General features: G+C 41.8%; 1 protein-coding gene across 1 annotated transcript in view; it reads right to left on the bottom strand.

The window, feature by feature from the left end:
* rab26 (RAB26, member RAS oncogene family) overlaps positions 1-24,703 on the bottom strand; it is a 49,842-nt gene that overhangs the window by 18,815 nt on the left and 6,324 nt on the right. The window contains exons 3-5 of the mRNA XM_084001942.1: positions 11,172-11,213; positions 10,298-10,364; positions 3,869-3,921 (exon numbers count right to left, since the gene is read on the bottom strand). Of these exons, the coding sequence (XP_083858068.1) occupies positions 3,869-3,921; positions 10,298-10,364; positions 11,172-11,213 (162 nt within the window). The remainder of the gene's footprint in view (positions 1-3,868; positions 3,922-10,297; positions 10,365-11,171; positions 11,214-24,703) is intronic.

The raw sequence follows: 24,703 nt of genomic DNA, 5'->3' as shown, positions 1-24,703 counted from the left end.
TTTGGATTGATGGTAAATCATCCCGTTTCCATGGCAACCACAAGCACATAATTATGATCAACACGTCCTTGACCACGGAGGAACCTTCACAGATTGTATAATCATAAAGGGTTCACTGCCTCCATCACAGCAGTAATGACAGGGGTTTACGAGATGTGGAAAAAAACGTCCTTGAGTTTATCATCGCTGCGTATGTTTTTGTGTGTACGTTTGTGTCGGAGCATTGAAATGGATTCATATCTGAAGATTTCCTTTTGTGACGATTACCATCACATGAAAAGAAGCGGAGATGAAGCCTTTGTGTATTGCACTTAACAGCCCTACTTCATCCTCCATGAGGTGATGTTGCAAAGTGAATATAATATATAAATATAGATTTCTTAAGTGCTCTTAAAAAGTCCAAACAAGACGTGTATTTGTAAAGTTGATCTCACAGGATTCAGACCCAATGAAATTGTCATTCTGAGCACGTAGGAGTGAAGTTTTCATACATAAAGCCCTACATGTTGAAGGTAAATGCCTGAATGCTGCTTCAGGAGCCAAAGGCACGATGAGTATGGATCTTTTACAAAGGCGATTTATCAAAATCACTTCAATTTGCTTTTAAAAATTGGGTTTCAAGCTGAAAAATAAAATAAACAGACAAATGTAGATGAAGTAGCAGAGGCAGAATAAAGGGTGCAGATAGAAAGCAGTGCTGGCTGTGGTCATGGTTACAGATGGTATGGAGAGAGAGAGGGTGAGCGATGGAGAGCACTGGGCCCGGCGTCTCCATCTCTTTATCATCCGGATGCCTGCAGCCTTCACCCCGAGGCCCGGCTGCTAATGGATTTACACTATGGGAGACCTCGGTGTAAAGGACTGTGTGTGGACTGTGTGTGGACTGTGTGTGGCCGGTTCACGCTCCGCTCCGAGGTGAAATCTGCAGCCCTTTTCATATAACTGCACGTCAGTTTTGCTTTATATGATCATTTTGCAGCCGTAACTTATGTTCTCTGTGTGTTTAATGGTTGTCAATGCACCCTAAAAGGGCTCTAAGAGGAAGAGAGTAAATGGTCTAGACAGTGGAAAATATATTTCTTTTCCAGTGTTGATGCTAAAATTCCAAAATGTATTAAAAAAATGCACATCTTTGTCAAATATCATCACTTTAGCATAAAATTGGCGAAATGAGAGCAAAAAAATACAGTTGAAAAGCCCTAAAAGGGTGCTGGGAGGTCCTGAGGGTTAATGTTCATTCAATATCAGGATTTTTTGTTTAATGTCACTGCTGTTGTGAAAGAAGATTTAACATTTTTATAGTACAGAAATAGTACCAGGGCCACTGTAGATATACACTGTATATATATATATATATAAAAAAACGGAGCCGAGAGAGGGGGGCAATATTCAGAGGAAAAAAGTGGCAAATTTGCGAGTTTCGAAATATATATATAGCCGATAATTGTATGTTTGCCGTTGCTATGACAACAGGTAACGCTAGCATCTTAGCCCAACCGCCCCAATCAATAAACACACATAAGACGACAATTTGGCCTCATATAAATAAAACCAACAATAACCATCAAGTGATAAGCATCATTTTGGAAAATATGCTTTATACATTTGGGTAATATGATAAATACTACATATAACGAAGATAAATGACCCGAGGAACATCGGAGGAGAATCACCACCTCAGGATAAGGAAGATTTATCTTCAGAGCCCAAATTCTGATATTGGAAAGATGAGGTAATACAAGAGCGATGCAGAGACTACAGAGATGCTTCATACATTTTAATTAAGAAGAAAGAAATAGATGAGCAAACAGGTTCATGCTCCATCTCTACATCACCTCATAGAGAGTTTTCAGAGTAGTGCAGGTGAAGTTAATGGAAGAGGCTCGAAAATGCAGGAAATGTGTTTGAAATGATGTTTCGACGTCTGCTGTCTCGTTTGGAACGTTCGTTTCTCAGGTTAAAAGTCTTCGTTTTACATCAATGTCGGGAGATTTGCTTACAGTTCTTTGCTTTGCATTGAAATGTGAAGATTCAATCCTTTTAACCGTCGATGGAACTGCATGAAGGATCATAGAGAACATTCTAAAATGTGTCTGGTAAAACTATAGATTCTGGATTTATGGTCATTTGTACTCATCTTGGGAAAAAGGGACTTTATGAAGATGATGATGCTTTGATTCTGGATGGACTTGCATTGAAGCTCACACCGCCGTGTGCTTTTACCTCCATCCCCATTACATCTGAGACTTTAAATACCTGCTTGTGATTTAATGCCGTCTATTAAAAGCATAATGACGACGAGCAGCTGTTTGTGGAGGAGATAAGCTGCTTCTCGCTAGGGAACCGTTCCCTCCTCATTCTCTTTAATCAACGCATTTCTACACACTGCACACACACTAACAAAGCCACACACACACACACACACACACACACACACACACACACTCGTTCTCCAGATGTACATGCAACACACCTGACAGCCATTCCTTCTACTTGATGTGTAGGACACACTTTTTTAATGTCCGAATTCTGCTCTTAACTTCACTCTGCGTTAATCAAAAGGAGAATAATGCACCTATGAGGGGGGGAGGGGTACCAAATGGGCCAGGAGATGGCTTTGGAAACTACAGAGGGATCAGAGACACGCTGCGACTACAAAGAGATTCTCCATTTGGGAGGAAAGTGAGCTCGACTCTCATCATTTATGGTGATCCTCCATCTCCGTCCTCATCATTCATCCTCCGACCCCTGCTGTGAAGTATGAGCCACCTCTACACACTTCCCCATTACTTTGATTTTAAACTGCACATTCAGTTGAAAAGAGACTCTCTCACTCATTTCTGCTTCGTTTGCATGAAAGGAAATTATTCAAGTCGGCGTTTCTTCTAAAGAACAATGCTAACCCTCAATTTGTGGTGTCGGACGAATGCGACATAAATCTAGAACCGGGCAGCAGCAATCACATGCACCTTCATCTACATGATTTCATTTGTTCCTCTAGTGATTTCAAACTGCTGCTAATATAGAAAAACAGACGTTCCATTCAATGTATTGCCTCTCCAGATGCCCCTCTTCCCAGCGACCTCTTCCACTTCCCAAAGCTGATGTACGTCCAATCTGTGATACGCTTGGATCCGGGGAGGTACAATGCTTATCAAAAATCTAGCTACCCCTCAAGGTACCTCAAGGTATCCCTCCAGGTACCCCTCAGTGTGCCCCTCAAGGTATGCCTCTAGTTACCCCTCAAGGTACCTCAAGGTATGCCTGTAGGTAACCCTCTAGGTACCCCTCAAGGTAACCCTCAAGGTATGCCTCTAGGTACCCCTCTAGGTAACCCTCAAGGTATGCCTTTAAGTACCCCTCAATGTATCGCTCTAGGTACCCCTCAGTGTGCCTCTCAAGGTATCCCTCTAGGTACCCCTCTAGGTACCCTTCAAGGTATCCCTCTAGGTACCCCTCTAGGTACCCCTCTAGGTACCCTTCAAGGTATCCCTCTAGGTACCCCTCTAGGACATCAGGGATGTTGTATCAGTTCCTGCTCATGACAAGCATCCATCATTCATTTTTAGATTTACTCCATTACAGAATTACTTGGTTCCGTTGAGGAAAATATATAAAATAACACATTTTGTTACGTAACTGGCGTGAGTAAGGTATAGAAATAACAACCGTACGGTTAAATAAGTCACCGTTGACATTCACAAGAGTCTCCTGGGTGAAAGTCCTTTGTCACGCCCATCCAAATACCCCCTCCTTCCTGCCCTGATTTCCTTGCTCTTTATTACAACATCATTTGTTCCGACCGCTTCATGATGAGTTTACACATTTTTAAAAACATCACTCATTGAACTTGCGTGGTCGTTCTTACCCGGATGTTGTCGAAGGATGTTTTGTTGGTGACGTCGTAGAGAAGGAGGAGAGCTGAGGAGAGAGAGAGAAGTAAAAACATCAGACACCAAGTCGACGTCATTTTATCCCTAAAGGCACATATCTAACCGATGATGTCACTGCTGGTTATTATTATTGATCATACATCATAAAATCACAAACATATTCTTGTACACGTGACTTGTAGGCTCGATGAAGACGGAGAAGACACACGAGGAAAGAAGATGGATAACGTGGGCAACATGAAGTCAACATGGTTCAAGGGTGTGATGAGTCATGACTCAGCATAACAAGTGAAGCTGAGTCACAGTCCAGGAGCTCCCTGCTGTGTGATTGGTCGGCCAACCATAATGACTGAATGCCTCTATGTTTTCAAGAAGTTTCCTTTCTTTCACCAGTTTTTGCAGAAAAGAAAAAGAAAAAGAAAAGAAAAAGTGTCTTACAGCGATGCATAGCTCATTTGTAGACCCCCGACGATGTATTTCCTATGAATGCCGATCACAAAGTGTATTTTGATGCAGATTCACGTCTCATGCAACGTTTAGAAAGGTTTTATTTTCAGTCACAAAAACACATTACGAACCATCCTGTTGTTGTTTGACTCGTCCGCTGCAAAGTGCTGAGCTCATTTACCACAGCGGGAGTGTAACACCCGGTAGAACAACGGAAACACACGTGAATGCAGGATAATATCACCTCAGGTGTGTTCTGACACAAAGCTGGAGGCTGAGCCTGAAAAACTTATCACACCTACGAGGGGAATTTTCTCAGCTGGATCAACGTTGGAATAATGAGCTTCTGCTAATTACGTCCACAGCGTCTCGGTAACTTGCTTACACCCCAACACTCGTCTCTAACCCCCGTGTTTACTTCCTCTTCCCTCTCAGCTGCATTCTCACCACTCGATTGTGGACTAAGCCCCTCTATTTGTTGGTTTATTCCAGCCGGGCAAGTGTGTGAAGGGTGTTTAATGAGGCTCTGGCTCTGGGGTGGAATCAGCCACCAGAAAATCCCAGCCAACCACAAAAGGGGGGTTTCCAACTTTCACCCTCCCTCTAATCAAATTACATCGCGCCAAACGGGGGGAAAAAAAGACGAGCGAGAAGTTTCGTCATCTTAGGCCGTTACATTGTGGTTGCAGAACAGATTCAACAAACGGACAGAAGGAGGAAGTTAAAGGGTGAGAGGGTGAGACAGGCAAAGATAGAAGGTGGTGATACAGACAGACGGGTAGATAAGATGAAGCAGCGACGGCAGGTATTGATGGATAAAACTATAGCCTCTCGGAGGAACTGCTCCAGAGCCGATACAGAGAGAAATACACTATCGAGAGAAGCTGGAAGAGAATATAAAGCACATAATAGAAGCTGACTTTACAAAAAGAGTGATAATGCCCACTGGGTTGATGGGATGAGTAAAACAAATATGAAGTAAAAACATTATTTTTTATTGTTTTTAATTTAAATAAATATAAAACTGCATCATCTGCTGAACAAAAGCGGTACTGCAACAAACGAGAAGCATTTAGGGCATTTTAAGGCACGATATTACCTTTTCATGTCTCATACTTGATCTCGACCTTGACCTTGAGTTTCGGCCAATACCGATACTAGTCCGATCCCGTCTTTTTCTTAAAACAACGAAGCTGCTAACATTTGCGTGAATACATTTTGCTTCACTTAACAATCTGCAAAACATCATACTCAAATTTTTAGATTAATATTCTACTCCCCCAACGGTAGAAATACATAAATCTCAATATGCAATACTGCTTCTTCTCGTTATTGAAACCTGTTCAGACATATAATTGAACTTTTAGCAGCATTTGTGAGTCACGTTGCTCAAAGTTTTACACGATTAGGGAAATAAATCACATCGGATTTCTCTTGAATTAAGTTATTAACTTATTGTACGATATTAGTGACATGAACTTTATCATGACTCAAAATAAATGTTCTTAAAACGACAATTATATTGATAATGACAATTATTTCTGCTCCATATTGTTGGAAAAGCAGTAATAAAATGCTTCACCTCCATAACCCCAACCCGCCAGCTCAAAACTATTACACTCTATATCAACTCATGGACCATGTGATCCACAACCAGCTAGCTATCAGGAAACCCGGAGCAGGTCGGAGCAGTTTGAGGCTGTGAAGTGATCCATAAAGAGCATCGCCATCCATCATCACAGATCATAATCTGCATCAATATATTCCCTGGCTGACCTTGGCTGCTATTCTTCCCTGGAATATAAGTCACATAAAGTTGACGGCACACAAACATACGCATAAAAATATAATACACTGTGGGGTTTTTTATGATTGGAGAGTTTTAGGTTTTTGCTCGAAAGTGAATCGAAGCCAAAGGTTTGGAATGGAACCGGGAATGTTGAGGTTATATGGAATGCTTCCTTTGACACCAGCATGTCCCCGTTTCAAAAAGAAGCAAAAACAAAGTCACTGCTAGACAGGAAATTCCACAATATTTGGCCATGAATACAGATATTCCCATTTCATATTCTGCCTTTTATTTCTATTTCACTACATTTTCAAAGGGAAAACAACTAAATGGATACTTAAAACAACCCAATACTTCAAATAAGCTACAAATCGATCAGGTACAACAATACAATATGAATAATATTCATTTTAATTATCAAATAACATAATACCTACTGTTTAATAATTGCACACCCTAAAAGTTGCCATTCTTTCTAATGATTCCTTTAGGGAAATTTAATGGACAATACTCTGTAAAACATTAAATGCAGTACCTGTACATATTATTCTACTTCAGTAAAGTATCGGAGTGTTTTCTCTGCAGCGTGTTATTAGAGAGTTCCATATTGTTTACAAAGGTGACTTCAGATGGAAGATTAAAAACGCTGCCAGGATATTTCCATCAGCTCGTTAATGGCAGGCGAGTACCGGCGGTCCCACTCCTGCTCCATTACTGCCGTGGAAATTAAAAGCCCCCCCATGATCGCTCCGCAGTGCATCTAGTTATGAAACGCCCGAGAGAGAGAGAGCAATATCTGACTGATGAGTCTCACCAGAGTCCCTCCGGCAGGTTGCATCGATGTTACCGTACGACCAGAGTCGTCATCTCCACCTCCTCTCCTCTCTAAGCACGGCTCTACACGCCCTCCGTTCTGGGAAGGGTCGGATCAATCACCACCACGGGCGATTATAACCCCCCCCCCGCTGAGCCGACGCCCGAACCCTTAATATCTGAAGGATCAGCGTTGGAGAAGCATGTGGAATATGATCGCCGGATCAATGTTTGAAGACGATTAGTGAGGCAGATATTACAGCGTATAGATGATGAATTCAGAGGAAAAGTATAAGCAGACACACACACACACACACACACACACACACACACACACACACACACACACACACACACACACACACACACACACACACACACACACACACACACACACACACACACACACACACACACACACACACACACACACACACACACACACACACACACACAGCTGCCCAAAGAAACCTTAAACATGTCTCTGACTGTGACCTTGCATATCTGTTTTAATATGCAGGAAGCTGGTAAGGTGTGTGTGTGTGTGTGTGTGTGTGTGTGTGTGTGTGTGTGTGTGTGTGTGTGTGTGTGTGTGTGTGTGTGTGCATGCACAAGAAAGACAAGCGAGAGCTTGGTGATGGATCGCTAAGCTCAGGACTCTCCCTAAGGTGGAGCAATTCAACCCCTCTTCCCCGTTCTTCCTCCCTTCCTTCCCTCCTCTCCCTTCCTTCCTCCCTCCCTTCCTTCCCTCCTTCCTTCCTTCCTCTCCCTCCCTCCCTTCCTCTCCCTTCCTTCCTTCCCTCCTCTCCCTTCCTCCCTTCCTCTCCCGTCCTTCCTTCCTTCCTCTCCCTCCCTTCCTTCCTTCCTACAAGCTGCTGCTGCTGATTGAGGCCTCCAGTCGCTCATTAGTGATGAAAGCAGTGACCCAAGAAGAAGAAGAAGAAGGAGGAGAAGAAGGAGGAAGAGGAGGAATAGAGGGAATAGAGAATGATGCAGGAGGAGGCAGAGCCGAGCGGCAACATCATGAGGTAATGACTCTGATTTAAAATGCATTGGACGTAGTCTCTGTGGGTCTCACTTGTCACCATTATGTTCTAGCATCCTTCCTTTGTGACACGCAGACTCCAGATCAGGTCAAAGTTGATTTATTTTGATATAAATAATTATATAAACGACCACCAGCTCGTTTGCATTCACTGTCTGGATCTACTTGCTCATTACGGTTTAATGACAGCTGAGACTCGGGGCCAAAGCTGGATCAAATAATCAATAACTGGTTTTAGGGGCAAAATCAATACAAGACATTGTTAAATGCAGCAACGTTTTTTTTTTAATTGAATTGAAAGTGTGGCTCTATATGGCAAATATCTCATCATCCATGAGGCTGGAGCCGGAAAATCCAACACTTCCTGATTTTACTGCTTCAAAATAAAAGCTTTTCAATAACAAAATAATGGTGTTTTTTTAAGGAAAATGTGAATAAGGCACTTTGTTAGCAGCAATGCCTCAATAAAACAAGTGTACTGATACTTAAAGGAAGAGTAAGCAGTCAAAATAACGTGACTTTTATTGTGAAGAATTTATAGGATATGAAATATATATATTTACAAAACATGTCCTTGTTTTTAACTTTTGTGTTAAACTTATTACATCGATTTCTCCAGCTTGTCCCATCTGACTTATTTTAATAGAAATGTCAAATGTAAATATGACTAACAGGAAGGATTTTATGAAACCCGAGTAACACAGGAACGTCATCAATCGCAACATATTTATATATTTTGACTCCGTCTTTTGCTGCCGGGCTTCTGTTCTGTTATCACTCATTCTTTCCATCAGCTGATTCATGCCAGCTATGGATTATTAAATAAGTTTATATATACCGCCTCCAACAGAGAGAAACGGCCCACACATCAGACATGGATTCATAAGGAACAACAATAGATTGTGACTCATTTGTTGTAGAATCATCTCCTTCAGCTCGAGGAGCGACGTCAGAGTCTGGAGACGCTACAGTCGCTGGCAGGAGGTTCTCATTGAGACTTACTCAGCTTAGCACCTTATGTGCTCCAGTCCTTTTCTTAACGGAGAGCAGATGGGCGGTGGAGCTGGAACTTATCGTGTCGGGCCTCCAAAGAGAAGTGTGGAAGTGAGAGGACGCAGCATATGTGCTTGGCTAGTGTTTCATGTGGAGATGAAAAAGAATATTAAATACTAGAAAAAAAAATGTAAATCTGCATAATTAGTGAGGTAAAAAACAAAAAACACCGTTCCACACACTGATCTGTACGACGGCGTATTTGGGCCACTGCAGGGAAAAAACAATATTCAGAGAAAAAGTGAAAAATTTACGAGTTTTTACGATGCTAACAACCCGAATCTATGCTAGCTAACGTCCCATGAATGTACGTTTGTGTTTGTAATGAATCATCATCGTGTGACAACGCCTCGTTAAGGTCCTTAGGGTGATGATGTTGATGCTTATTGTTTATTCAGGACAAACTGTCATCTTATGGGTGTTTTATTGATCGGGGAGGTTGGGCTAAGATGCTAGCGGAAGCTTTCATTTGTTGTCATAACAACGACAAACATCTGCTGTTAGCGGAACCAAGCAACTTGTTTATATCAGATATGTTTTTTTCCCCTACATTGGCCCTGATACGCCGTCGTACTGATCTCATATGGATTCATTCATAATATATTTAAGTAATATTAGTAATTTATAATAAAGTATTTAAGTACACACTTTATCCTGTATAAAAGGAATATCAAACTAATGTCGAGCTACTATACTTGTTTACTCTTCTTTTTAAGATATTCCTGGTTTCTACCTCCTCCGATGCTTATAGAAACCAGGCAGACCCCTCTAACGTCCGATCTTTATATTTCAGAGTCACAGTTAGAGCGTCCACTAGTTCGCAGGAACGGACAGCTTTCCGTGACAGCTGCTTCGTCTCCCCTGGTCCCGCCTGTCGGACCGAATGAGCTTCATTTTAAAAGTCGGCAGCAGACGGAGAAGTGGAGAACTCCAGCCGGTTCAAGGCTCCCTGGGTGCCTTGTTAAACATCAGCAAGGGTAAACTGTAGCACTGACGGATACGGACAACAACGCTTATTTGATGCTGGGATATATACTAAATATAAGAGACAAGGAAATCCCAAGTGTGGGACTGACTGGCTTCACAGTGTCGTCTAGCATCAGACTCCCGGATTTCTTGCAAATGAAGCAAATATGGACATTTTTGGTCTTTTTCAATCCCGTTAATTAACGTATACAGGTCAAATAGTAAGTAAAAAATCCCCTCTGAGACCTTTTTAGATGTGTACCATACACACACACACACACACACACCTACCGTTAGCATCGCGGTAGTAAGCATGTGTGACGCTCCGGAAGCGCTCCTGTCCAGCCGTGTCCCAAATCTGAAAAGAATATAAAACATTTTCATCATTGTAATCACCTTGAGTTACTATAGTAGTATATAGTAGTAATATTAGGTATGCCTATATAATGTGATGTAGTAACTCTACATGAATGTTCAAGTAAGTCAACCCTGGTCTTCTGATCCATCACCTCAACCCTAGTTCTCAGAATAGACCTTCCTACTGTATAACCTGCCTCCCTCCTGTGTAACCACCATAGCGTCCTGCAGGTTACACGTTTCTGTAGGCCAACACAGATATTGACCAACTCCACCATGCTGTGATGCAGAATCCTGTCCCTGCTTGTGTAACCAGTACAACATCATTTAAATAAACGGACATAATGAATGCTGGCAGGCTGGAGGGTGAGACTCTGCTGTAATGTTCATATTGATCTTATTGAAGAAGTTAAAACATTAGTATAAACCAGCAATGTTCATTTAGCTCGCTCGAATGAGCTGAAATATCAGATTTGACAGATTGGAGGGAGGGAGTGTTTGGTAATTGTTGTGAAAAACCCATCAGACAGAATCTAATGCTGTTTTTGAACTGAATTCATCGGCTTCGTCTCCGTCCGTCTCTCTGATATCTCCCAGACGTGCTGATCCGATGGAGAGGCTGTTATTCCCGTCTTCAATCAGGCCGAGCAGCAGCCTAACTGACTGACGGAGATTAACTCGCGCCTCGTTAAGACAGCATTATGGCGTCGTTGCATCGACACAACGTATGTTGTGATAATAAAGAACTCCACATGTATCATAACGCTGACTCAGCATTCATACAGATACTAAAAGATGATGTTCTCACCTGCAGTTTGACCTTCACGGCATCAATGGTCATCACTTTATTCTGAAAGACAAAAAAAGATAACACAATTTGCAAATCTGTACATATAGAAAGCAAAGCAACGGGAAGAGAGAAGTGAAAACATCACAGAGACATCAGAACCAGACTAATGATGCTTTCAATGGACAAAAAGACAAACACACCTTTCGTTCTGATGAAGACCTTTGTGTCAGGTCGTTGCATCACTTAACGGTTGCATAACTTAAATGTTCTTGGATGATTCAACCAGAGATTTGCATCTCGGTCTCATGTGTTTTCCGAGAGTTCTAGAGGGATGCTTGATCATTTTAACGGTTTGGAGGGCGCCTTTTTTTCCTCATCTAAGATCAAGAACACAAGATCTTAAGTGAGGGGAATTAATTTAACAATGTATAAATCTGCTAAAAAGAGAGAACAACAATCAAGGTGCATTCCTCGATTGGTAACTTTCTAATGTACTATAAAGGTTTTTGGTGAAGAACGTGGAACAACAAGAAAGCAACAGGAATATAACTTTATTTTTCAAAAGTGGTTGTTGGTTCGACGACTGCATCAAAAATCCCAGATGAAGACCTTTTTGGTTCCAGGAGGTTCTGTTGGAAATTGAAACTATGATTGTTTTTCACCCTCTAATAAAAAGCTTCTTTTTTTTTTTTAAATTGAGGCACCGCCTCCTCACAAACAGTGAGTATATAGTGGAGAGTACAGGACAAAAGCATGTCAATCACACATGTAACAGACAAAGTGAGTAACAAATAACAGGCTGCAGCTAATAAGCTAAATAACAAGAGCAAATAAAGCCTCACTCTGCTTAATGCTGCACCGACAGTTTGGTTTCCATCACACTTCCTCTGTTCGGTGGATTTAAAGCCTCGAGGGATCCAAACCTACTTTGCATCATTCTTAATGCGTTTCAGTCATCGTCAGGTCACCTTACAGATGGGCAACTCTTCACTTCTCATTTGCTGCACGTTTACTGCAGCACACACCGAGAAAGGGGAACTGGCCGATTACAGCCTCTGGAAACCATGATGATGTTTTGTCTTCTGATGATGGCTACATTTTATCACATTAATACCTGAAACTTTGGAAACGTTGGGGGAATTCTCCTCCACCATCCAAATACGAGGCCATGACCGAGGGTCAGGCTAAACTGCAGGCCACCAACTTTGCAGTGTCTTTCCCAGTACAGGCCCAGGAGGTGAAGGTTCACTCACTCTTAACCTGCTGACCTCAGAACAGTACGCCAGAAACCGGCTCAAACAACATCCCAAACGAGGGGAGGCGAGTCCAGAAGAGGTGTCTGAACTGAGCACAGGCCAAGACCTACCAGTCAGTAAGCAATCCTCCAACCAGCATCCAACTCCTCATCAGGATCTGATTCAATATTTTCATTCTACTTGGAAAGCTAGAAATAAGAACCATGTTTGCTTAATTGCAGCACGCAGAAGGCATGTTTGGCAAACGTGATGAAAACAAAAAAAACAAATCCATTTGCTGTTCAGCCGCTGAGGAGCAGATGTTTCAGGGCTTTCAACCATCATAAGTAACCAGTAAAAGTGATTCTGAGTCACTGGAGAGTTGATTTGGTTGCTAATGCGTGATGGGATCAGGACTAACAGGGATTGATGAGTGTTACTAACGTTGTACTTTACACTGGAGTAAAGATGGTCGCGGTGTGTAGGCTGGCTGTTTATATAACTGTGAGTCCACAACACCATCCGGCACGTTTCAGCAAAAAACAAAACCCTGTTTGCTCTCTGTGAGGAGGAGATGTAGATATGAACACAACCATGTATCATAGTTTGTCGTGGTACTGGATAAGAACTGGGCAGATTACACTTCTCTGTATGAAATCAAGCTTCATCATATCTATACTTGTTGTAAATCCCCAGAAACAGACAACCTGTAAAGAAGGTTCTGATAAATGTAAAACATACGAGCTTCACCAGCTTTATTTGGCACTTTACGGCGACTCTAAAGGCTGATATCTGCTGTGATGCTGACCTGGAAAAACAAACAGAAACTGAGCATTTTTGGGGCTGTTTGACAAACAAGGACGCATATGTGAACCAGCACACCTGTACTCATCTAGCTCCAAGTCTTTAAAGTCTGCAGATACAGGGTCATATACACAACATATAAACTAGTGTTTATTTCCTGCCATAAATCTACACTCTCCATGACGACGAAGCGGAAACAGCATTTTAGGACATTTCTGAACTTTCTCTCAACTCACACACTTGTTTGTAGGAGCGAAGGTACTTTCATTTCCAAAACCCAAATCCTGATCCTAAAGCCAACACTCTCCTGCCCACCATAAACAATCTGCATCGCTGCTCTGCTCAAGACTTTTCAATAACTCCATCTCATTTTCTCTCCTCTCCCCAAACTCCTTCTCCGTCGTACCCTTGACCTCTTCACTTACTCTCCCTTCTTTCTTTCCCGTCTTGTTTTTAATCCTCCGATATTAATGTCGAGGTCTGCCAGAGCGGCTCAATAACCACAGTAATGAAAGCAAAAGACCAACGGACGGAACAAAGTCTGACAAAGAGCAAAATGAGTTCAAACACATTAAAGTGGTCCAAAATAAAGAGTTTACTGCGTGGGGGGGATTCTTTCTCTCTCTCTCCATGTACAATATCATCTACAGCCATCTGTTACACCAGAAAACCACACGGTCTCCCAGGGTCATTTCTGGAAGAACATCCACATAACAAGACGATAACAAGCTGACAAAAACACAGAGCAAAAGTGTGAGCTCAAGGATGAGTGCAGTCCGGCCTACAGGCACCTTGGACTGCATCCAAATGAGATTACACCGATTTGGGTCAAAGCACACGAATCTCATTAGAATAAAAGAGACCTTGTAGCTCATTGTGTTCTCAGTTCATGCCTTTCTGTAGTCAAATTAATTAACACTGTACTTTACTTGATTATCCTTATTTCCACGCTAATGTATACTTACACTTCTACATGTCAGGAGCAAATATATGTATTCATTAAACAGCTATTTTAGAGAGCTAGGAGCAGTTTCAGTTGATTGTAATCTGCAACCTCACCACTAGATGTCGTCGAATTCTACACTGAAAACTGCTTTGAAATTTCATTCATTGATTTTAATAGTAATGCTGTTTTTCCATCTCCAACAGAAAGGCAGTCATGAGGCTTGAATACCAGAAATGCCAACAACCCACATTATTAAGTATTTCATGCTGGTATTACTCAATCAATTCCAACTTTCTGCACTCAGGTGGTATTTTGTTTGTACTTTCCAACACATTTCATGTGTCACAACAACAGATAATCATCTGGACGTTTGTGGCTGATAACACACTATCTATTCACTGGCTTCATATGGATAGCAGCACATAAACACTAGTGTGTCATCGCAGGGAGGTTGCCAGGCAACTAGTGGACACTCCAGAAGGTGACTGTGCCGGCCAGGCCAAGAAGTAGTCCTGCACATAAAACTACAACGTCTCATGTTTACACATTGTGCTTTTGTGCACCAGAAACAGTACAACAATGCAAACTGCAAATCACAATCACAATTGACTGATAATTCTTATTATTTCAGTTCTTAAAATCAATGGAATAATGCACACAGAGAAAATAGACTTGAAGCAATGAAACTGTCACCATTAAGGGCGTGAAGCGGAAGAAGCTCAAGCCATTATGCAGCAAGGTCCGACAGCTCTGGAGAACATCCGTTCAGTCACATGGATGGATGGATAAGACTGACAAGGACTCAAACTCACTTGATAAAGCTACAGCAAGAAAGGAAGGTCAACATTGAGCCAAGATGTCCTGAAAAAGTAAGCTCTCTTTTCATTTTAATTAGTTTTCGTTACCTAATCTGTTTGGAGAACTTTGGGGCTTTATTCAAAACATGGGCCTTTTCATGTTCCCTAACCCCGCCTCAATGCTGCAACGTTGCAAAAATATCTGCAATTATCTTGCAATGTGATTAGAACTGATGGGAATAGTGTCCGAAACGTGAGAATATAAGCCGTGCCAGAGTTTCATCCTTTACTCTAATGAGCCAAGCCAGAAGGGTTTCGTCTCGTCTGGGTAAGAACTTTAACACTGAGTGGTCAAATAAACATGTAGAGTAGAAAAACCCATCAGGTGCTTCTCTGGCAAAGTGGCAGCTCCAACAAACTTTATAGACATAAACAAAACTGTCAGCATTTGGCTTTCAGCTGCTGCTAATTTTCTCCCCGGGTTCTGATTTCACTGTCGGGAGGTAAAACTGCCAACAGCAGACACACACACAATGCATGTTTCAACAGCACTCTGTCTAATTAGCCTTAATGAGACTTCATTATTTCGGTGCTGGCTCCTCATGTTTCGGGGACGGATTGAAGACTCCGGTAAAGACAGATTAAGAGAAAACCTGCGTGGCTTCACGAGAGATGAAAACAGAAGCTACACTGCAAAATCATTTGACAATGACAGATTTGCTCTATGGCGGTAACCGAAATCCAAAAGTTCAAAACTAAAAGAAAGTAATTTCCTCTCTCTCTGTTGGGTTCATATAAAGCACCGGACCATGAACGCTCACTCTGTCAAAGAAAAGTGGTCCTGCACAGAAACATCGCTAATGAAGGAGCTATTTCACCGACAAGAGGGAAATTAACTCAATTAATCCCTGGTTTTCTTACACACTGTAATCAGCATAAAATACTAGGATGATTTAGAATCTCTTAACTGCTTTGCTGCCAAACCAAAGTCCATAAAAATATAATATAACCCTATTTGTACTGGTTCCTCGCTGATTCAAACCTTTCACTTGGGACTCAGGAGTGATGGTTGCAATGTGAGGTGCAAGACAAGTAGCAAAGTATTCCCCCTTCGGCTCGGCACGGAGCTGAAGAAGGTCTAATTGTTATTAGTTATGGCTCACCTCCCGACCCAGAAGCTAGATAATCTTGAGATACCGTTTTAGCTCAACTTCATGCATCAAAAGACCAATGCCTTGAGTCATATATAGAATGTTGTAGTATAATACAATTGGCAGGAAAACACAAAACATGCTATTTGAAATCATGTTTAAACGTTTGCCCACCAGAATATAAAGTGTTAGCTCTTATCATTTCTAAGAATTAACTTCTAATAGGTCTTTGATTACATTCGTCCAGAAGGAGCAGCCTGCCATGTTAGCTTAGCAGTCTGGAGGAAATACCACATTTGTTCTTGATAACAAAGAAAAGCCAACACAGCCGTCAATACGCAGAGGAACGGTTTCACACCAGAGGCAGACGTATATTTGTTTCCTGGTTTATCATTAACTGGAAGATTATGTGATTGTGTGCAACAGCGGACGAGCCTTCCTGTAGATGAAGTCTGTTGGTGGCACATGTTTCTTTACCTATTCCCATAGGATAAGCAATTATTTTTATTGCTTTTACTGCACTGTAATTTCTATTCCTTTGACACTTTAAATTACCTTTTTGTTGAAAAATAAATTTGCCTTGCTGCTCATGCTAACTATTCACTTCTGTCCAGACTGAAATATCTCCACAAATATTGGATGGATGTTACGCATATCTCTCAAGATCATTTCTAAGTGTCGACCAAACGGATATAATGTACAGCAAAGTGGCTCGCATGGTGGCAGCGAGCTCCAAGAAGAACCGACAACGAAAGCGAAGGCAGCCAAACGAGCGGATACATTTGTCCAATTACTGTAGGTCAAACTCTCGTGTGAAACCGGTCTGAACTCTGCTCCAACAGGCTGCAAATCATTTTAACACAACTAACGACACACCTAACACATGGTTCTGCACACTGAGCCTTCCCAGACCTCCGCCCTGGGCTCCTCCACCCTTCCTCCTCTCGTCTGTTCATCTCCTCCACTCACATTGCAGTGGTTTCACGTCCTGCATCGAGCAATAAGACGACCTAATCCTGGATTTGTCACCCTCTGTGGTTCTCTTTCTTCCCCATTTCCTTGTTTGTGCCATTTTGTATTTTTCACAACCCCCCAAACTTCTTTTCCAAATCTTCCTCCTCCCCAGATTCTTGTTCTGGTCTGACCTCTCTGATATATCCGCTCCATTTTGGCCATTACGTGTTGAAATGTTTAATATTTCCGTCCTGTTCGCACACCAACCGAACTCCAGAGACCCTAACCCCATAACGTTTTCTTCATCCTTCCCTTCCCATAATACAATCCGTGCATTACCTCCCCTTACGCTGCATATTCCCCCTGTAGACCGGTATAACTGCACCTAATATGAGATACGTCTCCCTGGCTGTCTCCAAGAAGTCTGGCTTGGAGAGCTACAGACCCATGGAGATTCTCTCTCTCTTCGTCTCACTATCATAAATATCAGCAATGATCTAAAATCGTGGGCAGCCAACCAAAGGTGAGTTTGACTTGTCCTTTTTAAAGATTGGTTTGTTTCACTTGACTCCTCTTCCTGCCTCCGGAGAGAGCATTAACATTCCCCTAACCTCTGCTTTTATTCAGGTTCTCAGTGGAAATCACTCTCCGCTGTGGTGACACAGTCTGTATGTGGACTTCTGTCATGATCCATGCTCATTTTATTGAAGCATCGTTTTTTTATGGGCATTTATTACAGCCATTATGGTAATCAGAAAGATGGAAATCTTTGATCTTCATTTTCTTCTCCGTCATTTGCATGATAGCACTTTTCTAGGTATTATGCTTCTCCTATATTGCACATCCAGCAGACAGAGGAGCACTAGCATTCATTTTGGAGGGTGATGACAAATGATTCCAACGTTCACCCTGGTTTTAGCTCCGGTTTTGGTCTCCTCCACCTCCCGAGGGAAGGACTGGAAAAACAAGGGAGCTACAGGGAGTTTGACTCCCCAGAAAGAGACTCATTTGAACAACCAATCTATTGCAACTGGAAACAAGGTTGATGAGAGCCGTGAGACTCAATCAAAATGGTAAAGTCTTTAATTGGAGAGACATGTAGCAGAACCAAGCTCATTTCCAGAGTATTTCTGTGGCATATTCTTTCTCGTATGTAGGGTAAGGTGCTTACTGGCTCTGCCTGGGCCTTAGAAAAGAAACCCTTACTTTAACCATTAAATCCCTTGCCCAGATGCGATAATCCAAACAAAAGGCTGGGAATCCTATTAGGGCATGTCACATTCTGCCAATAAGTCTTACTAGGTTTAAAACTTCTCCTTAAGCCACGTTTTTATCTCTCTTCGTAATTCAAGGACACGGTGTGCAAGTTCTTTTACTTAAAGTATTCTAAGAGCGCCGTGTGATATTGAAGCATCCTCTTGAGGCTTGGATGCTGTTTAGTCCAGAAAGTAAAAGGCTGACAGCTTGATGAATAGTCGCTGTGTATCTCTGAGGTTTGACGACGATGAGGGAGTTTTCCTAAAGGCTGCTGTTTCCTAGTATGCGGAGGAGGTGAACGTGTTTAGGCCAGATAATCAGAAACTGGAGAATAAATTAGTTTTACCTAGCAGTAGATCATAGGGGTTGTTGCCTTACTTCATCCTTACCGCCTTTATCTTCTCAGCGTCTTTTGAGAGTTTGATTATTGTGATTACAGAGGGGTGCTGACATTCGTCATCGCTGTTTCGGAAGATGGAACAACGGGAGGATGGATTGGTGAGGGAGAGGGAGAGAGATACAGCTTTAAAGACACACAAAGTGTGTGTGTGTGTGTGTGTATAGAGAGGAAAATGAGCTGAAGGAAGTGAAGATATGAAAAAGACAGACGATGGAAATGGTGTCTTGGGCATCAGAGAATCTTTATTCTGTCCGTGCAGTCATGCATTTCATTGCTTTCTTCAGTAGAGTGTGTGTGTGTGTGTGTGTGTGTGTGTGCCACTTCACCCCGGCCCACGGCTCTGCTGTTCATCCCTCAATCTCCAGGGTCAGTATAGTGATAGGCAGTGTGCGCTGCGATAAAGGAGTTGCCAGAATAGCATTACACAATCAACATTACACACACACACACACACACACACACACACTGAGTAGAGTTGAAATGGGATTTCTTTTTGAAAAGCCGTCAGGGTTTTCTTAAGTCTTTGTAAAAGGGAGTTCACCAAGGAACCCCCTGAGGTCCACTTTACAATAGTTCAAACGAGCCCTTGGAGCTCTTAGCCGAGTGTCTGTTTTTGACTTTGAACACTAATCCAGGACGACCTTACAGCGTGTGTGTGTGCTAATGTGGTTTTATTCAACTTGTGTTAATATATGAAAGGGTGAGGGATGGGCGGGAGATTTAAAGGAACAGTTCAAGATTTTTATGTAAAACACTGTCAAATCACGATTTATTGGAAGATAATGTGGCAGACTAATTCTGAAAAATCCAGATGGTTTGTGTAATATTACAAATATATATATTTCTAATTATAATACGATTTTTCACACATGAACCATACATTGAAGCGTTTATGGGATGTTACTTTCACAGAGCACAGAAACAGTGATTTGCAGAGTTCTCTGTTGGATGATCCTTGAAATAACTACACAGAGAAACTATTTTCAGCAGCATGTTGATGGGCTTGTCAGTGCTTTGAGCTCCAGTCGTCATTGTTCACATCTAACACCTTCTCCTCTTGTTCCCGAGCCCTTTTAGTTCCACAGCAAACATACTTGTGCTGTTGTTGCTATGTGACGTCTGTATGTTTGTTCTCAGAAAACTTAACGTTACGATGTTTAACTTTTCCTCCTGTGCTATAAGGTAAAGGATATTGTTATATAATATCAAACCCAGCTTTACAAAAACTACTTGATGTCTTATTATGTGATAGAGAAGAGGCAATAATGTCTTGTCATCCTTCCAACATGGAGGTCTTGGTAATAAGATGTGGATTAACTTGGTGAGCAATATTCAATTAAAATGTTATATCATAATAAATCCATGAAATCAGTTTTCCTCACAACTATGTTTATTTACTTACAACAGGAAATAAAATGTGAATATACATACTGTGTATATAGTGGTATAGGTACTCACTGTGCTTTCCTGGTGTAGAAGGAAATAAAAAATGTATTCTGTGCAAACTTCACATTAAAATAAGAAATGCAACCCAGCTGCCGTCTTCAGCCGTGATTTGTGAATATCATTGTATCGGGATTAGAGTTGATTCATTGTGGTTGGAGTGTGGACTACATTATTTCCAGAGGAGACGCCTCACAGGAGCATTAATTGATCACCTCAGTGCCCCCCCCCCCCCCATCACATTAACGACGGGAATAAATATGAGGGAGTTTGATTCATGACAAGGAAAGGGAAAAGGGCAGGAGTGAGCAGGACAGCACACACAACCTCTCTTTAGTTCAATATATAAATGTTACATATTATTCCAAGCAGGAGGTTGCTGATTGGTGGAGCCACATGCTTTTTAAATGTTATTTTAAAGCCTGAAACAGCTGTTTCTGCAAGTCGATGAATATGCATGATTGTCGAGTGCAGATGGTCACTTATGGCTCTGGATAGTCAAGGTAATTCTCAAAATCTTCATTTTGTAGCTGCAGGAAACGTAAACTTCTTAAGAGTCTGGTGGTTCATCTGAATTCAGGATTTATGGCGGCTGTGAATCTCCACCTGAATGTTCCTTAAATTCACATTTTTATCAGTTTAACTGCTCAAAACACAAAAACACAGAGGCCAGCATGCTAACATACATAGCTAACTGTGTCGTTCCTCAAAAATACCCACAGAAGTATGACTAAGCATTATGAAATTCAAGCGAGAAATTCTGTTTCATAGGTTTTTCTCTGGAAAGGTGCTGGGGAACTACAGTATTATGCCATGTGCCTGTGTTTTGTTTCTATGACAACGATATCTTAACAACAACCGTTGTATGATAGACTTGAGCGCCCCGTTGCTCGTTAACATTCATTTGTTTGACATTGTTTATCCCAAACACCACAACGTTTTCCCTCTCATTTTGTTTGGGTGAGTTTGTCGGTGAATATCATGAATTCGTCCTCATCACTAAAGGACCTGGAATGTGGAAGTATTTGGAGATTGTCCCTGTGTATGATTCCTTAACTCTTTCTTTTAATTTTTTAATTGTGTGATAATTGTGTGTTTTGTTTGTACGACACCTGAATGTATTTGTTTGATGCTGCTCTCTTGGGAAAGAGACTTTAAATCTCAACGAGACTTTTACCTGATTAAATAAAGGTTTGATCAAAAATAAAACGATGATGAGATGAGGGATTTCTCTGGAAGGAACTGTGATATGATTCTGGTTTTCTGGATGAAGCCTCGGTAACAACGTCCCCATATATTGCAGGACATCTCCACGTGTTGGGTCGGTGTAAATAATCAGCTGAAACCAATGTGAAACTCGCTTCAGTGCGAAGGTTGCGGTTCCTCGTTACTGTGACAAATTAGACCGAGGCAAATATTTTGCTTCACAACATTTTTTCTGTGTATGCATCTTTCAAAAAACACACTAATGCATGTACACACACACACACACACACACACACACACACACACACACACACACACACACACACACACACACACACACACACACACACACACACACACACACACACACACACACACACACACACACACACACACACACACACATCCTCTGTCATCTTTGAGCAGAGCAAAGCGCCAGACAACGCCACCGCCGCCGCCCTCGTTAAACTGGGAAGCAATTCTCCTGATTTATTTTCCAACGCCCAAAAACATTTCTAATTATAAATCTCGTCTTCACCCGTGACGACAGCAACCTGCGGGTCAGCAGTAATAAGACTCCTCAAAGGCAAACCGGAATTATTTATATATAAAAAAAATAACTGGTTCAAACACAAATATACAAAGGCACAAGTGCATGAAATGGATCCCTGCTCTGGCAGAGGAACGGTGTTTAGGGAACGTGAAAAGGCAGTTTGCTCCTCTGCTTCAACCATTCAACACCTTATGATTGCGTGTAATTGAATCGGTACTCTATCAAATTTGCATTGTTCCTAATTTCAACCACGATCTTCCTTCAACCTTCATCGATTCATGAATTCCCTCGTCTTAATCCCCCACGTACTACGTTAAAGCTGCACTAAGAAATACATAATTGAGCTTCAAGTAATCATCTTCATTTAAATGTCTATTAAATCACTCTCTTGTTGTTACCCACTCATGAAAGCCCTTGAATTTGCCATATTAAAGAAAAATAAAATCCCTTGAACCCTGACCTCTTCTTCTTCGGCGTTCAGTGGAGGACTGCGAGCGAACTGGAACGCCCCCCACTGCTGGGAGCACTGAGCTGTGAGAATGTGAAGACCAAACCTGCCGTGAACAAACACCTGCTACAAAAAACATCTGTAAATGTTTCACCAAATGCAGATTTCTTGCTCTGCAACAACAACTTCACCTTCACCGGACCTCAGAAGGTCCAAGAAATAAAGCCTGAAAAAGCCTGGAAAAGCCTGGAAAAGCCATCTGCCAACCAAATTAGCAGAATCTGGTAGAAAGATGTTTTTTTTCCCCCACACATTCATTGTGTTGCATCGTTGTCATGGTTACTGGCCCATGACAAGCCGTCTCCTGGGAACCCAACAAGCACTTGAGGAGTCATGTGACGAAAAAGTTGGATGGATGGATGGATGGATAAGAAGAGGGGTGATTCAGGGAAAGGAAGGGGAACGATGGGCTGTGAGAAAAGAGAGAAAAGACTTTGTTCCTGGTGCCGTTTGTTCCCGTGGTGGCTTATTAGCACGAGTGTGTTCCATCATTTTGCTTATTCATGAATGCTGTAGAGCATCTGCACACGGCGACGACGTGGTGGAGACAGACGGGAAGCTTGATGATGCCGATGATCCATTCTGGACTCTTATTGGTTTGGTGTTCTGTTTTTACGAAGCTCTACTGTGTTATTTTCATTGTAGAGCATTTTGAGATCGTCATCATTTGTTCCAACTGAAGGAAAATTATAATGATGATGCATAAAAAACCAACAATGAACATTTCCCCCAACTTCCAACAGCACTTTTGAATGTCATGATTATATTTCTATTACTTGTAATGTCTTGTAAACTACTAAATCTGGATGAATGTGACCTAAATGTGCCTTTTTCTGTGTAACCTTTTGTTGACTCCGCTCTAATTAGAAAAATAAATCTCAAAACAGCATAATTTTGCCTGATTCTAATTATGTAAAAGCAATAAGCATGTGATTATGCTCGGCACAATCATATCATGTTAATGTGAAGAAAACAATCACATCCGATTGTTCAGCTCCAACATCGGTCCACTGTGTACTTCATTAATTCCTTCAGGGTTGCTGACTCAATCCCTGGTTGCACCTGACTATAAGCCCTCGAGCAAATCACTGAACCTCAAAAAGCTCCAGTAGGTCAGTACAAAACTCTGCTTTTACTTGCAGAAAAATATTGCTTCCCAATATGATACAGAAATACAGTATATAGGTTGGTTTATCACCATCATTATCATCATCATAGAGCCCTATTTCCACTCGTAACCATGACATGAGGAGCAACAAAGTCCCTGGAGGAAGGAGGACAGGATGGATGTGTCAAACAAACACACGACTTTCACCCAGGAGACCACTGTTCATGTCCGTGTGAAACCATTTTACTGTTAAATACCTTACATACATACTTAACGCCACACATCCTACGTAGGGAACTTATTTCATCCCAAACCAAATGTTCCCTAACAAAGTATTGTTGTGTTGCCGGAACCTAAAGTTCCACCTAATTAAAATTCCAGGAGGTAAACATGTTGCTGGGGGTGTTAATGATTCATCCCACACAATCAACAAACACACTAAACCATATGGAGCCTTCTTCAGTGTGTCTGATGTCTGAATGCACCATGTAGACTGCCTTTCACCTTTTTCCACATATGTGGACAGAAAATTGCCTCTGGTGTACCTGTGCATCGTTACCATGGCGACCAATGTTGTCCAGTGCGGTCAGCGGCACAAAAGCACAAAACTGACAGTTGAGCATAAAGGTATTTTTTTAAGATACGAACGTAGCTTCAGACATTCACGGGGGGAGTTAAGATTCACAGCCATCATTGATTCTAAAACTCCAATGAAGTGATTTAATTAGCGAGACGACGGCCAGGACAAGCTGCTTCTCTCTCACACCGGCGGCCCTGCCAGCTCTAAAATTAACACATTTCACAGCCACACCGTTGCTATCCAGTCCTGTAAAGAGTAAATCCCACCAGCTGCACGCTCAGTGCAACATTTTTAATCTTGCAAACATCCTCTGAGGATCCACAGGAGCGAGATGAAGCAAGGATCTCCGTTTGGATCACAACAACAACACTGAACTAAACCCTCAAACGCATCACGACCTTCACCTCAACAGTTTCACAAACAAAACTAACTCTTTAACAAAGAGCATAGACATGATTTCTTTTTGGTTATCCCCTCACTTCTTCTTTGCGCCATCTGGCATCCCAACAACCTCTCTAAGCTGCAGCTCCATTTGCTCCGGAGGAATACTTCCACGTCTTTAACGGTTGTGCCATAAAGTAATACGGCACATTATTTCAGAGCCTTCT

Source organism: Eutrigla gurnardus (assembly GCF_963514095.1).
Source record: "Eutrigla gurnardus genome assembly, chromosome: 22".
NCBI classification, from domain to species: Eukaryota; Metazoa; Chordata; class Actinopteri; order Perciformes; family Triglidae; genus Eutrigla; species Eutrigla gurnardus.
Note: the sequence above shows the minus strand (reverse complement) of the source record. Positions and strands in the feature narration are given on the sequence as shown.